General features: G+C 40.5%; 1 protein-coding gene across 1 annotated transcript in view; it reads left to right on the plus strand.

Moving 5' to 3' along the window:
* Positions 1 to 16,635, plus strand: part of HECW1 (HECT, C2 and WW domain containing E3 ubiquitin protein ligase 1) — a 236,178-nt gene that overhangs the window by 159,982 nt on the left and 59,561 nt on the right. The window contains exons 9-13 of the mRNA XM_005425695.2: positions 344 to 1,717; positions 5,115 to 5,216; positions 10,457 to 10,599; positions 14,444 to 14,451; positions 14,871 to 15,001. Of these exons, the coding sequence (XP_005425752.2) occupies positions 344 to 1,717; positions 5,115 to 5,216; positions 10,457 to 10,599; positions 14,444 to 14,451; positions 14,871 to 15,001 (1,758 nt within the window). The remainder of the gene's footprint in view (positions 1 to 343; positions 1,718 to 5,114; positions 5,217 to 10,456; positions 10,600 to 14,443; positions 14,452 to 14,870; positions 15,002 to 16,635) is intronic.

A 16,635-nucleotide genomic window follows, 5' to 3' on the forward strand; every position in this document is an offset into this window, starting at 1 on the left:
AGAAGACTTCCCTGATTCCCATAATATTCCTCTGATTCCGTTTTGGCTCAAGGAGAAGTTTCAAGAAGGTGTTACCTTCAGGTAATGCTGCAAGGAGGCAGGGTGCTGCATACAGATTACCACCATGAGTAAACCCTTGATTAAATCCAATGTACAAAGACTGCCTAGTGAAAAAACCTCAGCACTTCCTTATAGTTGTTCGGTTGCCTACTCATTCACACTGTAATTTATACTTTTAATTTTCTCAGATTGCTGTGGACGCTTGTGCCCCATAGCCAACCCTCTGGTTCAGTCAACACTTCTTGTTAAAAGAGTAAGTAATTCCTTTTCCTGTCTCATACAGATGATGAAGAGGTCTCCATTAGTGCAGATCCTGAGCCAGCTGACCTCCCGGAAAGCCCTGTGAGCAACCCCACAGAGGAAAGCCTCGGTGAGCCTCCATGCATCAACACAGTGACCTCAGAAAGTACAGCTCCAGAACAGCTAAATGGATACAGTGTGAACAGTGTCGATAGCCCAGGGGCTGTCAAACCACCTGGGGAAGTCAACCAGAACAGCTTAAATGAAGAGCTAGCAGGAGATGGGGAGGTTGATGCGGTGCCAGTTCCTGAGCCCTTGGAATCTATCCCAGGAGAAGTGCTGCCTTCTTTGAGTGCTACGGACCTCATGGAGCAGTCGGATCTGACGGCTTGCATGTCTCCTCCTGAGCCCGAAGTTAGGGAAAATAACAAGGTCAATTCTGGTATTCAGGGAGATGATGGAGTCTTGACCAGCATAGAATCAGTAGATATTGATGAGGTGAGTGCAGATGTGCATGCTGGCAAAGACCTAGAGAAGAGTCAGGACGAAGAAGAAGAAGGGGCTTCAGCCCAGGAGGAGGAAGACAACAAACTACAACTGAGGACCACAGCAAAGAGGAAAAACAGGCCGTGCTCCCTGCCTGTGTCTGAACTTGAGACAGTCATAGCTTCAGCTTGCGGTGAGCCAGAGACCCCTCGCACACACTACATACGGATACACAACCTGCTTCACAGCCTGCCCTCAGCACAGATGAGCAGCGATGGGGAAGAAGAGCAAGATGGTGGTAATGGCAGAGAGAACGATGAGGAGTCTACTGTCAAGGAGGCGATGGATAAGGAGGTGGTCAGTGAGAGTGAGACCGTGGCAGCAGAGCCTCCTCTGGAAAATGAGGCTGAAGAGAATTTCAGCCAGAGCACGGTGCCTCCTGGGACCTTGGATGAGCAACTCTCTGACTTGAATGATGGGCTGTTGGATGGGGAACCCCCCAGGACAGGAAGTGAGAGCGAGTCGAGCTCCAGGCCCAATGGTGACAACGAATGTGAGGCGTGCGACACCTCTTGCTGCAGCCCTTCTTGCTACAGCACCTCCTGCTACAGCACCTCCTGCTACAGCACTTCGTGCTACAGCACCTCCTGCTATGACAGTAACAATCGCTTCTCCAGCCACACGCGCTTCTCTTCCGTTGACAGCGCAAAGATTTCCGAGAGCACAGTCTTTTCCTCTCAGGATGATGATGAGGAGGAGAACAGTGCTTTTGAGTCAGTGCCAGATTCAGTGCAGAGCCCTGAGCTGGACAGGGAGCAAGTGGATGGCTCCTCCCAGTGGCCAGATGAACTAGTAGCTCATGGTGGGAACCCACAGAGAGCCGCAGAGGGTCTAGACACCCCAGTAGCAGGTCCAAGCAGGAGAAGAGAAGGTTAGATCCTGAGAACTGATGCTCTGGGTGACCCTGATTATCTAGATGTCACAGAAGGCATCAGATAATTGAGGTTTCATCTCACAGTTTATTTCCTACAAACTCAGGGGTTGTGAGCTGGGCCAGATATAAGGGAGGGTTGGATAATTGAGCCTGTCCTTAAAAATCCCAACAAAACCAACTAAATCAGGTAGGGATCCGTATATATGAATTACTGTAGATATACATGCATCATTATAAAATCAAGATCAGTTACTTTAGTTATGTGGCAGATCAGCGTTATCACATCCACCAACTCATTCCTTTTTTCCTGGGATTTTTCCATATCACATGTCTGATGTGCTGCCATGTCTCTGATAGTCAGTGAGAGGACCAGCTTGTGCTTGTCAAAGGGCAGATATGCTGATTTGCACCACATAAAGGTTTGGGCCAGTTTCTGCAAATGTTTGTTAGCCATACATAATCATAAGCTCTTACAAACACAGTTTTCAAGCCCCATTTGTTCCAATTCTCCACGCGTCAAACAAATGTACCGCAGATCATAGGAAAACTCAACAGAGATTTATATTTTTTTCTTAGATACTTTGGAAATTTCGCTATATTAAATACAATTCTCATATCCCTATCCTTCCCTAGAGATAGAATATACTTTTTTTTTTTTTTGCCTTTGTGATTTAGGTACTATTTTTTCCAATTCCTTCACAGTTACATTAAGTCCCCCCTTTTGGTAACTCCTTTCATGCTCTCTGCAGTTACATGAAGAGGGGGAGTTGATCACTCCTCTCTTTTTCAGCTAGTGTGTAATTTTTCTCCAGCTGAAGAAGTAAAGGACTCAGCTGCAGTCAGGAGTATGCAGCAAGGTCAAGAGGTAGTCTTTGCACTCCCTAATTCTGAGTCATCTGTCTCCCTCTGTAAGTGACACCAAATTAAAATGGCAGCAAAAGGATAACCTATTTGGGTTTTGCTGAGGAACTCCAATCAAAGCATTCATCTATGTTTTCTTTCTCCATTCTCAATTTATTTACTCACAACTTCCTTTACCACAGACCCTACCCCTGCAGAAAAAAATTACACCAGCCTGTGTAAATACTTTGTAGACAACTGGGACTAGGGAATTTTTGAGTCTGTAGAGCAGAATCTAGTACAAATCATTAAATTTTCAGAAGTACACAGGCATAGACACCCAGCTTCCTTCCTTGCAGGCGAGAGGCTTTGCTTGTGAACAGCATTTACATGCAAGTATAGCTAAGGGGGCATGAGCTTGTGTATGTGTGAGATCATATGTGCAGGTTTGGTGGTTGTTTTGAACTGTGTGAGCTTTTGATAGGGGATGTGGTGGGAGAGGGTGTCGTCTGCATATGGGTTCAGTACAGTACAGCACCAAGACTTGAGCCTCCATAAAGAGGAGGCTCTGCAGTGTCCGTGGTGGCTTTGCCTTGTTTAGCTGAGCGTGTGTCTGAAGGGCAGCCCAGCTCTTAGCACTCTCTCGGTGGCACCAGGTGTGCCTCAGTCAGTGTGCATGTTGCTCCATGACTTGGCAGCTGTTACACATCCAGTAGATGTGGTCACCTCCACCCACTCCAGGTGACTGACACTACCATGCTTCAGCTGGCTTGGCGTAACTATCTTGACTAGGGGAGAGCCAATTGTGGTGAGGTAAGTAAAGAAACATAGGTGGGTGATCTGGTAGTCAGTGCTACACCTGTAGTAACAGCGCAATTTTTAAGGCTGTGAGAGATGGACTTTTAGCACTGAGTCATAAAGTTATGTAACTCTGCTGTGTGCTCAAAACATGCAGCAGATACATCTGTGAGATACGCCTATACACAAGTGGTTTAATGAAGGCATTTAACAGGCCATACGGTATCATCAGAGCACCTAGAAGAGGGAGTATTTTTATCTAAGTGATTTTTCTCATTTCTGAGAGGTGTGAGGTTTTTCACAGTTTTATACAAAATTGGCTTCTGCATTCTGGCTCTTGGTTTTTTTAAGGAAAAAAAGTATTTAATTTTTTTTTTTTGGTAAATTTGTTTTTATATTTGATTGGTATATGTTTAGGGATCTTTACAAAATGTTCATTCTCTGGCTGTTAAGATTGTAACATTAAAGACAGCTAAACCAGCTGGTACATACTGAATTTGGCTTAATATTCCAGAATCACCAGACCATTCAGCTTAATATATCTTTTTTCCATAAGCTGCATCTTTCTGATTCAAGTAAATATTATGTTTATGCAATTCAGAGTGTATCTGTATTAACAAGCCAAGCTGGAACTTATAGTCAAAAACTGTTACCACACAGTATGCAAATATGTCCATTAGTAAGATAAATAGTCCTGGTTTCTAAGATTTTAGAGACAAGGCAAGAAGGAATCTTTATTCTGGAACCTGTGAAGTTTTAGCATGTTAAGTCTAAGATGTGGAATGCTTTTCCCTCCCTACTAGAGTGTCTTAGTTTCTTAAAGGATTCTGTAAGCATTGACTTGGTCTTAAGTTACTTGTTCCTCTCAACAGAACGTGAGTTTGGACATTTACTTAGGTTTCATTTATTTCATATTTAAACATGGCAGGGTAATTGGAAGGAGACAATCTTTAAGGTCCATTCCAATCCAAACAATTCTATATATGGACATATATACAATGCTAGTGTTTAAAAACTTACTCTGCACTGTATCTTGTGTGACTATTTTTCTTCTGCTGCTGCTTCTTCTTCTTCTTCTTTCCGTCTTCTCTATCTCAGGTCTTCCTTCCTTATCTCAGATCCTGACTATATCTCACTATCTTTTATCCTTCTCTTCTACCACCTGTCTCCTACCTGTTTCTGGTCCTTCTCTCATTCTCTCCCCTTCAACCCAAGATGGACTCTTTGAATTTTGAAAAATACCCGTGGAAGGGGATGATCTTCTGCTTTGCAGGGACTGCAAAATCCTGCCATTACAGTCTACATATGCAGCCATTGATCTTTTTGAAAAAGAGAGAAAGATCCAAGGCAGCTTTTAGCCTTTTATTCCACTGATGGAATGAGTTAAAAGTTGGAACCAGGATTTTGCATGTTCCTGCCAGTTGCTGCAGAAGCTTGAGCTTAGTTGTACATGAACAGTATTTCTCAGAGATCAAGCCTGATTATTCTATCGCTTACAGTTGTGTGTCTGTGAGTCCAGAATCTGGCCCATAACAGTTCAGCATTGACTCAAGAGATTTGACTACATTATTTTAATACTTCTTTGCCTTATGAGTTGCTATTAAAATAGTGCCTTGAAAATAGGAATACCCAGAGATGCTAGTACATCAGGTTAACCTATTTTTTAAATAATCACTTGATTTACAGTAACACATTTTTTGAACCACATTGTAAAAACAGTGAATGACTGTCAATGTCTTGAATATCTTGTCCATAGGTGATTGTCCTTTACTCCATAATTCTCAGCCAGTCAGCCAGCTTCCTTCTCTGAGGCCTGACCATCATCACTACCCAACTATCGATGAGCCTCTTCCACCAAGTAAGCTTTAGTTTTTTTATTTTATTGCATTTTTTCAGGTTTTCCTGTTAACTCAAACAGTGTAGAGGTCAGTATGTCTTTCTGAAGAACCCTGTGTGTTCTGCATATACATTCTCCAGAACCCAAGCAATATGCCCTTTTGTTTCCCTTATTTGATCCTGACTTCAAGTGTTGTTATGTTGTTTTGGACAAGCTCCATAACCTCCCTCTCTGCCTTCATCCATCTTCTTCCCTGAAATTAAATTATTCCCTTTTTCCAATCATTGTGTTCAGACTTGAATGATTTGGATCTGTCAGTTGTTCTGGAAGCCTGGCAATAAGGCTTTCTGGACGGTGTATCAGCAAAGTACTCTGATTTTTCTGTAACATTTGTCTCCAGGTTTTCTGTAACCAACTTCCAAGATGGTTTGGGATGGCAGTCCCTGTGGTCTGTCACATCTGCATGCAGGTCCAGCAGCAGCCCTTTCACAGTGAGGATGCTCCTGGGACAGACAGGTCCAAATCTGAACCAAACCAGCAGAAGTTGGGAAAAGGCACTCATGTACAGTGGTCTTGCTATACTGTCTTTGGATTTGATAATCAGTGAACTTTATGTTCATTATGCACTGTAGTGCAGTCCACACTTGCATGGAATAAAAGTGAGAGGGTTTTGAATAGTGTGGTAGATTAGCAGCGTCATAACACAGGATTTTTAACACCAAAGCAGCTGCTGGAGTTGTTTTTACTTGTCTCTGTAGCCTTTCCTGTATGGATTCCCGGAGGATTTCCCTGCTTCTTGCACTGGCGTTCAGTGCCCAGCAGAGCGCAATCTGTGCCCTGCGTCGTGCGGCCGATCACCTTTCAACTGAGCGCCGGATTTCAAGCCTGAAATGTGCCGTGCCTCACAAAAACAACCGGGCACACAAACAAAGCGCTCTGTTTTCTTCAAAGCCCAAGACGGGAACACACTTATTTGGCCTATGGTGCCCTTGACAAATAATTCATCATTTGCCAACCATGCTGTCAGTATTCCCTGAGCTGAAAATAGCCCCGGTGGTGGCGTCAGCCGCACAGTAGCATGAATGATTCAAATGCCTTCAGCCCAATAAAGTCTTTTTAGAGTCCCACTGTGGCTTGCCAGTGAATGATGAAATGGGAACGGTTACCTCTGTAACAGGGAAATATTTCTCTTCCTCCCACTCTTACCACAACACTTTGTGGATCGGGCACATTCCCTATTAGATGACTTAATGATAGCACACCAACACCAGCTCAGGTAAACAGAATATACTGTAAATCTATTCCATGTTCTTCAGCACCAATTTAATACATTTTTCCTCTTTCTTATAGTTATCCTCAAAAGGCAAGTATTTCTACCATTGGTTTTCTCAAGTGTTTTCACATCAGGGTGTAAGGACATGAAATGCAGTATGTGATGATAAAGTACAGAAGCAATATCCCTTTGTAGGATTTTGTTTCAGCATTAGCACAGAACACCATTTTTACAATAAAGGCTGACACTGTGGGCTTAAATATATTGATCTTAACAGGAATAAATGTACTAAGTTAACTTTGAATGGGAAATGAAGTTGAATTGAATAATATCACTTAGGAAACTGATTTCCAAAAACTCTCAATGGAATTTTACTGTAATTTCAAAAGGAAAACCATAGCCTTAATCTAGAAATTTTTCTTCTCCTTAAATTCAGTATCGCTATCTCAGTGCCTTTAATAACTCCTAATCCTAGATAAATAGGTCTTCAATCATGTGAAAGGAAGGAACTTTACATTTTAAGCCCAAGTTATATGATCAAAGCTGGCTTACTTCTCATGTGCAATGTTGGCTTCCATCTATAAGTAGAGGTGAAGGTAATCTACCAGTGCTGCAAGTTCAGTGTTGACTGATTTTATTTAGGTCATGGAGAATCTTCTGACCAGTCTTCTTTCTCTTTTGAATAGTTTTCTGAATAGCTTGATTTCATCATAACCCCACAACAGCTGGTCTTGAGGAGGAAATTTAATTTCAGACAGTTTTATTTGGGAAAATGAAGATAAGAGATTCCTTATTTATGTAGGAGTTTCCTAATGACCAGTCTGAAGGCTAAGTCTGATACGAGATTAACTGAAGATTTGTGGTGTTTGCACGGCCTCATGACAGCATTACCAGTCACCCCTTATTATGCCTGTGTTTGGAAACTCTACAGAACTGAAGCCAAGCAAAATACGTGTGCCCTCTTTTGAGCTGTGCTTTGCCAAAGGTGTGGCTGAGCTTGGAGAGGAAAAGACAATGTATTTTCTTTGCCCTCATGATCCTGCCAGAAAAAGTTGCATCTTCTGATATAAATCAGAGCAGTTTCAGACGCTGCTGTGAAATATGACTTGGCTGATGGAGGGGGATCACTGGAGAACAGAACCAGTACTCTCACATCCCTAGCCCATTCTCTAGCATGCTCTTACTGTGGAGGTTAGATAGAGGTTAGTCCTCGTAGTAGTCACAGTCTTATTTTACCTGGAAAACTTAACAAAAGTCCCTGAGGAAATTTGGCTGCTTCCTAGATCATCTTTACCCCCAAAGTAGCATGAAGCGACTTGAGCACAGCTTGGAAGCAGAGTTCTGCCTGTCTGTTCACCTGTCAGTCTGTCTCACTGTGCAGGTATCTATCCATCTGTCCATAAATCTGGTATTGTATTCAGAGAGCTTCAGTGACTTGTGTGACTTACAGGCTGTCTTATGGGAAGGTAGGAAGTACACCTGCTACCTGCATACAACTGAAGTTGTACCTACCACCCTCTAACAGCCTTGCCAAGTAACCAAAAGGAGTTACTCAGCTGACTAGAAATGCTATTGCAAGAAGCATGAGACACACAGTTTATAATATTTTAGCATGCCAGTGTCAGCCCATGGTTTCAGGTGGATATACCCGTGAAGCAGTGAATAAAGCAACACTCGCTGACAGGTGTAGTTCATGTCTGTACATACTGCTGCTGTATGTCTGACACATCCAACAAAGATAGCCTTCCTGAAGTCATAATTCACTCTGACGTCATGTTTTCACTGTGATCTCCAAGCTCTGGACAAGCTTCCTTACTCCTAAGTTTCCAAATATCATGCTTAGAAGCTTAGGAACTCTAAGTTGTATTTTATTAGTGCAAAACAGCCTGTAGACCTCATGGTGCACAGGGATCTATTGTAAAATCTTGGTTGGCTGTGTAATAATATTTTTTCTTGCTAAGTGTCCATCAGCAGACCAATATGACCAATTGATGTCTTCTGTAAGCTGTCTAGAGTGTGGTTCTACATCACTGCATACAAGCTTCTAATTCTCTGTCGACCTATATCATTCTTAACTTGTTATGAGGTACAGCAGTAGTGTGGAGTGAGGGCTAGGATTTGTTCTTTGCCAGAAAACAGCAAGGAAAATTAAGATCTTCATGATGTTAAGCTGAATCATCTTTGATCTGGTCAAGGTTATTTCCTTGAGGATACCGCAGATGCATAGCTTCAGAAGGGCCATTTCCCACCCACAGTGGTACACCTGCTACCAGTGCCAGCATGCTCAGCAAGGCTCTGGCCTTCGACCTGCCTAATGTGTCAGTCTGATTTACCTCAATGTGTGTATGTTGTATTTGATGTGCTTTTTTCACTGTCTTATGTTCTAGACGTGGTTTTCACAAAGCTGTGATCTTGTTCTTGAAACAGCTACCACATCCTTGGGAAACTTTACCTGGAAGAGGGAGTCCTCTCCTTAAATAATGTAGTGATTTTCGCAGTGAGAGCTGCTGCATGTGTGCCCATGGTGTGACTATAGGGTTTGTGTCTTTAAAGACTTTGGTAGCTTTGAAAGAAGCAATGCATGTGTTTATGGCTCTTCTTGTCTTGGAGTCTTACAGAAAATTTCTCCAAGGACTCCCAGCACCCATCTTTTAAGGTCTGTGGGATTCAGCTGTCAGGGGCAGGCAGCTAGCCATGGTCTTCTGCCAACCTACACTTGTCTGGGATCAAATATGGGAAGTAGGTTTAGTCGGGGCCAACATTCAAAGGACGGGAACTGATCATGAAAGATAGGTTTCCAAATATAGTAGGAAAAGGTGCATTTACATCCTGCTCTTAGAGAATAGGAAATGAAATACATAAAGTATGAAATTCAGATGATCCTGAATTTGATCATAGAAAACCATAGGAGGAGAGAACTCGTCAGGGAAGATGGTATCATAGTAAGAATATGGGAATATGAGGAAGTGTTTGCCCTCAAAGGTAATCACCATATGTGGATTTGTGTGTGAATGCAAGTGAGGTTTGCATCTAAACTCACATAGAAAGTATGTGCATGTATTTACATAGATGTGCCATCAGCTGATGGGTCATGTGGAAATATGAAACTAGCAAGCCTAATTTATTCCACTTTTCCATTCATTCCAACCAGTTTGACACGTGGCTTTGCTAGCTAATTCACTTCTGAATTTCTTCTGTTACAAACTCTATTTTTTTTATCAACATTACCATTTTCCACAAGCCATCATATACCAAATAATTTTTAGTTTTCAATCATGGGAGAACAATAACAGTAGCAGAAAACAATAATGATAGAAGGCTCAATATTATTCTGCAAAATCTCAATCTAGTTTGCATTCATGAGAGCAATTCTCTGTTTAGAGAGATTTCTAAGGTATTTCCAAAGAGTCTGTGATCAGTTTTCAGTGAAGTCTTTAATTGCTGTATGCTGTCCTTTGAAGCCACTTAGCAAAAGGAAGAGAAATAAAGCATATTTGTTCTGAAACATAACAAAAAATTAAAAAATGGGATTTGCCGTGTTAGCTCAGATGTAATCTTCATGTAAGGGTTGGTTCTTTGTGGCTACTCCGACCTGCAGTGAATTCAGCCAAGCAATATCACAAAATGAAAAATTACCTCATCCTTTTAAAAATGTAGCCCCTGTGTGTCACTAGTTTTTCATGTGCTGTGGTAGTGAACTCCATGGTCTACCTGTGTGCTGTGTACGAAATGTGTCTGTATATGCGTATTCTGCATATATGTATATATAGACGAGCAAATAATAGATACACACACTTGAATGTGTACTTTGAATATATACACATGGTATGTATTGCATGTAGGCTATATATGTATATATATATAGTATCTCCTGTGTGTATATACCCTGTCTGTGTATGTGTGTGTGTCTGTATATACCTCCCACATGCAGGTTTTCTGGAAGGCATCCCACTGACAGCATCACCCCTTCCTTTTGTTCCAACCCTAGATTGGGAAGCTCGGATAGACAGCCATGGGAGAGTGTTCTACGTGGACCACGTCAACCGCACCACCACGTGGCAGCGGCCCACAGCCGCGGCAACGCCAGACGGGATCCCCAGGTCTGGCTCCATCCAGCAAATGGAGGGGAGTGTTCTTCCAAAGCATGGAGTCCCTTCTGCTGAACTGTAGCAGTGCTATTGATGGATCAGCACCTGGTGCTGTGCTGCAAAGCTTTTTGGGACCTGACTGGAATTGCTGCTGTGTCCATGTGATGTTTCTACCCAAGCTAATTAGGCCTGTGGAAAGGTCTGTCTCCTTCTCCAGGGCAGAGCCCTGCTCTAATAGGACCATGCACATTTCTAGAGGTAGACAGGTCTGCTTAGTGTTGCACTGGGCCCTGTAAATCTGTCAGTTCATTCTGAGCTGGCTGAGATACCTCTTAATGTGGTTTATATTTTAGCTTTGTTTGACTCATCCACACATAGATTTGATTATCATTGTCTTCTCATGCTTGCTTTTTAGACTGAATTTAAAAGGAAAGAAAAAAAATAAACAATTGGTCAAAAATCTTCCATTTTTGCTTAAAAAGAGGCTTTGGGGTTTTTTTTTTAATTCCCTGCTTACTATAATGACGCCATTTCTAGAAAAGGATAAGCAAGACTGAAATTATATTTTAATTATAGCATGTAAAATGCCACAAAAGTTTTTTGGCTTTTTCTTTTGTGCTTAGAGAAAGATCTGCAGCTGAGAGAAGGATGCAGAGTTTAAAAGAGCTCTTTTCAGAGAACTTTGAATAATTTGGGAGCTGCTGTGCCCTGAATGAGGCAGTCTGGGAGAACTGGGCCAACTTAAACTGACACCATCAAAACACTCTTGAAGAATAATCCTTTTTTACCAAAATGCATCCTTTTGAGTAGTGTTTCATAGCATGTGTTATGTCTTGCAGAAATGAGAGAACCTGCCCAGTATTTGTTTTCATTATAGGTTTGCTCATAAGCCTCAAGCTGCTATGCTAATATAAAAAAACAAAACAAAAACAAACAACAAACAAACAAACCTTAAGAAAGTGAATGTTTAATGTAGATTCTTTTAAGGGATTTACATGACTTCTCTGTCATTTAGCATTGGTCTTCAAGAGGGATTTTAGCCATGTCAAAGTTCAGACTATTTGGCTACCGCTTTAAAAACTTATCTGCTGCAGAAACCAGAAAGCTGTTGTGGCGATACATCCTTTTTTTTTTTCTTTTTTCTTTTTCTTTTTTTTTTTTTTTTTTTTTTGAGGTTGAGCTCATGGAAGTGCAGAACAACCATGAAAGGAATAAATGCTTATAAGAGTGATTTACCATTCTGTTAGTTAGAGCAGGTTAGTCATTAAACCAGCTATCACAGCAGAAACTGAAGCGTAGGCATCATCTTTGTGACCTCCTTCCCTCATATTATTCAATGTTTTCATGTAGGCTGTCTGTTTTGGGTATTATTTGATTATCACTGGTTTGGGTTGGGAATTGAGACTTAATAAGATTGATATTCTTTGAATCTCTCCATTTTTAGTATTCATATATGCAGTTACAAAGGGAGAAGTATGGAGTTTCAGCAGTGGCAAATCTCTACTTATACAAGTTCCATTGGAGACTTTGCAGTTTATTAAACATGAAATGTCATGGCTTCTTGGGAAAAAAGGAAAGGAAAAAAGCTGGTGGTTCTCTCCTCTCTGCAAGGAGCTCTGTTGATTTGAGAAGTTGGATACAAAGATCTTCTATTGTTTCCTGCGAACTTTTCCTAAGATACTAATGAAAGGGATTCATACTGAATCTCCTGAGTATTTGCCCTGTGGCAAGTAATTTTTGTAGTTTTAACCTGGCTGTTATAATTTTTAAAGTTATTCTAGTCCTAAATCTAATTTCAGGTATTTCATGTCTCCACATTTCAGGAATGTCAGGATAGCTACTTTTCATAGTTATTATCAACACTCTGGTGGATTGGACTTTGTTTTAAGCCCTCATTTCAGAATTCTGTTTTGTTGTGTTTCAAACTTAATGATTTGAAATGTTTTTCAGCAAACACACCTGACAGCCATTTTAGGTGAGGCAACAGCAAAAATAGATTTGCTGATAGAATTAGCAGCAGCCTGAACTTTTGCTCAGGTCTCAAACAAAATTTGGACTCAACATCACTCCGCAGTTTGAAAAACCTTGGTGACTTTTCTTTTAAACAAATTTACTTTTTTTTTGGCTTCCTGGTTTAATTTGTGTAAGGGAATGGAAAGACCAAAATATTACTAGGAAGCTTGGTATTTCCAGCCCAGCCAAAACCACAAAGCTTTGGAAATTCAGCTTGAAAAAAACCCCATAGCTGTGATTAAACCTAGTCCTGCTTTCCTTCTGTGCTCCAAGCATCCCTTTAGCTGTATGAGTCACTTGAGAATACAGGGAAAGCAAAACTGGAATCCAGGTGTTGGGCAAACACCAAAGAAACATCCATGCTTCTAATTTTAAAGGCTCTTGCTTATTTTCTGGACCACTACCTGACTTGCTTACTTGTTGGTCAGGTAGATAACAGCCCGTGTTGTTCAAGCTCTCTTGAAAGGATACTTTGCAGCATATGTATGTCTAGACTTGTCTTTGCATTAGTTTGAAAGATAATAATCAACATAAGAAATTACAGCCATCATGGTTAGGACAGCCACAGTGTGGTATTTCTTAAGCTCCATTTCTTTGACAAATCACTTTGAAAGGAGGCAAATTTCCAGAGGCATTCATTCCCATAACTTTTGCACTTCCAATGTTTTCTCCAATTACTTTGGCATTTTTGGGTATTTATATAAGGTGATTTTATAGTATTGAGATGATAAAGAAATGTATAGCCTTTTGTTGGCATACAGTTGCTGTTGCTCTTTGAGGTTTGCCAGTGGGGATTTTCTACCATGTAATTAAATTGAAGGCACAGGGTTTTTCTATATGTCTGCTTATATCCCTTGATTATATGAACTTGGGGGATTTTGTGGTTGGTTTTTCCTTTCCTTTCTATTGCATGTGGGTGTTGTAAAACTCCTGCAGTACTGGAATGGAAAGTTCATTCAGTTGCCTGCAGTCAAGTGAATAAAGCTGCAAAATGTAGGTCTAAACCAGAGGGTTTAAAACTGCAGTAAATTCATGCTGTTGCAAAACCTGCTATCAGAATTTCCCTGTAAAAATGGATGTTTTCTTAAACTATCAAAATATGCACTAATTGTAGCTTTAAATGACTGAGTACTGGAGGGGGACACATAGGATTGTGAAAGTTTAGTACAAATCTATTACAACTTTAATTATTTCTCTTTAATTATCTCCAGACCTTTTGCTTAAGATTGGCTTGCAGTGAGCTACTGGAGATTATGTCTTTTGAGATATCAAAAAGCCAAACCCTAACTCTTGTCTTGAATGATCCTGTGTCACTTTGAGGAACTTACTCATGACTAACTTCTATTTGGAATAAAGTGTGCATTAACAAATAAAGAGACAGAAAGTAATTAAAAATCTGTAAGTCGGATCTTAAGCTGAGGAAAGCAAAGAGTGTAAGTCAGAAAAATTAAAGACAAACAATGCTGGATCAGATTAAAAGCAGGCAGCAAGGCCATCTTGTTTCAAATACACACGGAAATGCCATGAAGAAAGAAGGATTAAAAATATCAGGATGGAATAAAAGCTAATTAAAATAATTAAGAGAGTCTGTTTTGTAGCTTTGCTTTTCTTTCTCTTTCTAGTTCTTTCTTTCTCCTTATGCTTTCTTTTTCTTTCCTTCTTTCTTTATGTATAAAATGCATTTATAATACATATAAGACATTCATAATTTGCCAGTAGAACCAAGAAAACATGTTCATCAATTCATCTGTCACTGTGAGTGAACAAGTTAAGGAGAATTTGATTTCTGTAGTGTGAATTCAAAACACTCCAGGCTGTTTGTTCTTCATCAGGTAAAGATGATTTATTTTCAGGGTTCAGGATAGAAATTATAGAATAGAAGGTTACCCCGCACATCACAGGGCTGGTCCTTACTTCATTGGTTGTGCTTCCATAAGGCTAAATGAGAGGAGGAACCGTGATCCACCTCTAGTTTTGGGTTCCAGGTGTCCAGATGTTTCAAAGGGAAGTAGCAACATTCAGCCTAAATATGTGTTTAAAGTCTGAGGATTGCTGACTTGGTACCTGCTGTGGCTGTTTGTTAGTCACAGAGAAATGCCAAGTTTGCAGAGTACTGGTTGGCCCAAGTGTGAGTAGCTGCACCAGCTGCAAGAGAAGAGTCAGCAGTGCTCTTACTCTGTTGTACACAGAAGATAGAAATATTTGGATCATTCAGAAACATTGTTGATTGTTAAAGCAGAAAGCAACAGAAAGCACCTCTGTTAGCTAAATCTTGTTGTTCCTTTCTATGAATGTATCTAGGTACCAAAACATCCAGCGAACCATCGCAACAGAGAGGACTGAAGATGATGCTGTGGTAAACAACAGGGTGGAGAGAGTTCCCACTGGAGGAGGAAGTGACTCTGAGGCAGAGCCTTCCCAGCCAAGCCCAGGTATGGGGCAGCAAAACTTCTGAGTGGCATGTTCAGTGCCATTCAGTTCTGGGGAAATCTGCATTTCCAGGAGAGACTGGAATTTTATTATACCAGGTTGAAAAACCTAATTAAAAAAAAAAAAAGGACCTGAAGATACAGTTTTTAGATGTGAAGCTACAAGCACAATGCTGGATACAACAGTTTAAGTTCTTTAACAATTACTAAGACAAACAAAGCATTTTTACCTTAGTAAATGTCCATTTGAAACTAAAAAGAAAGAGGCATTTTGCAACTACTAGGTGAATACTATTCACCTAGTAGTTGCAAAAATAGTGCTGTCTTATTTTTGTGGCTGTGTGATTTGTAGCGTGGGGCATTTACAGTTTATTTTTGCTAGGCTTGGCTTCTGCACTGCCGCATTTGCCCATGTGATTGCACCTGCAGCGACCCTGGCATCATGTATGAAATACTTGTGGTTTTTAAAGGTGTGGTTTTGTGATAGCTGTGAGCTGACCTAAGTGTGGGCTGTCACCAAAGAAGGCACAGCTGTCTTTTTGGTCACCACTAATTTATGTGACAGGATCCCATACCAGAGTGGAGAACTGAACTGCCTGAAAAATAGCCTGGCTTCTTGTCCTTGTCATTGACAGCCAGATTGGACCTTTCATCTGGCTTGTTAGATAAGGAGACAAGAGTGAGTGCAGAAGAGGAAAATGTGTACCCAAGGCAGGATAGGATGGCAGGGGTCTCTTCTACTCTTTCTGGTGGTAATCACACTCCTACCAAAAATGTTTTCTCAAAACATTTGGGAAACCATAGTCTTAAGTGTTTGTTTCAAGTGGGAAGTATCAGCAATCAGTCTAGTGACCACTATGCAACTTAGGACCGTGCAAAAATAACTCCCTGCTTTGTTAGCACCAGCAAAATGATTGACCAGTTGTCTTCCTTTGGATCACTCTTACCTCCACCAAACTTTGTGTTCTCTATTTGTCTGCCATGAGTAAATCAAACTTCTTGCTATCCTTTTGCCATCCCTCTGTAAATAGGATTGGTTAATAGGAAAGAACCAACACAGTGTCTGCTTGAATTTTCTTAGTTTTCCATGTTGAACAGGAAAAAATACATAGAGAAATAATAAAAATTTTTAACAAGCTTAGAAAAATATTCAATTTTGCTTATTTTGATCCATTAGGTTTTTTTAGCTTGAAAATCAATTTTGGCCAAGGATGTTTAACATTTGATGCTCAAGTTTCTTTGCCATCTTTTGTATTGCAATTAAAGAGGGACTTCCACATACAGTGGATCTTGTAAGGAGATCCCAGTTCTCTATGTTAGGGAAGTGGAAATGAGGTACACATTGAATTATTAGTATTTATAAGTAATGTAGCCATTACTTGTAATAGGTATAATCATTTAGTATCATAGACAATAAAATAGTAATTTAAAAGGAGTTACCACCCCTAAGTATTTTGTTCAGTTTATTATTTACCATGCACTCTTTTGCTTTAAACCCAAAGAGCTAATCAGTGTGATAAATGTTACCATAAGTTATTAGGAAATGGTTTTTGCTATAGATAATTGCTTTGCTTTTGGAAAAAAACAACAATATTGTATAAAATTCCAAGAAGTAGAAGGTCAATGATGGTGTAAAC

This window comes from Geospiza fortis, unplaced genomic scaffold, assembly GCF_000277835.1.
Source record: "Geospiza fortis unplaced genomic scaffold, GeoFor_1.0 scaffold265, whole genome shotgun sequence".
In the NCBI taxonomy this organism is placed as follows: Eukaryota; Metazoa; Chordata; class Aves; order Passeriformes; family Thraupidae; genus Geospiza; species Geospiza fortis.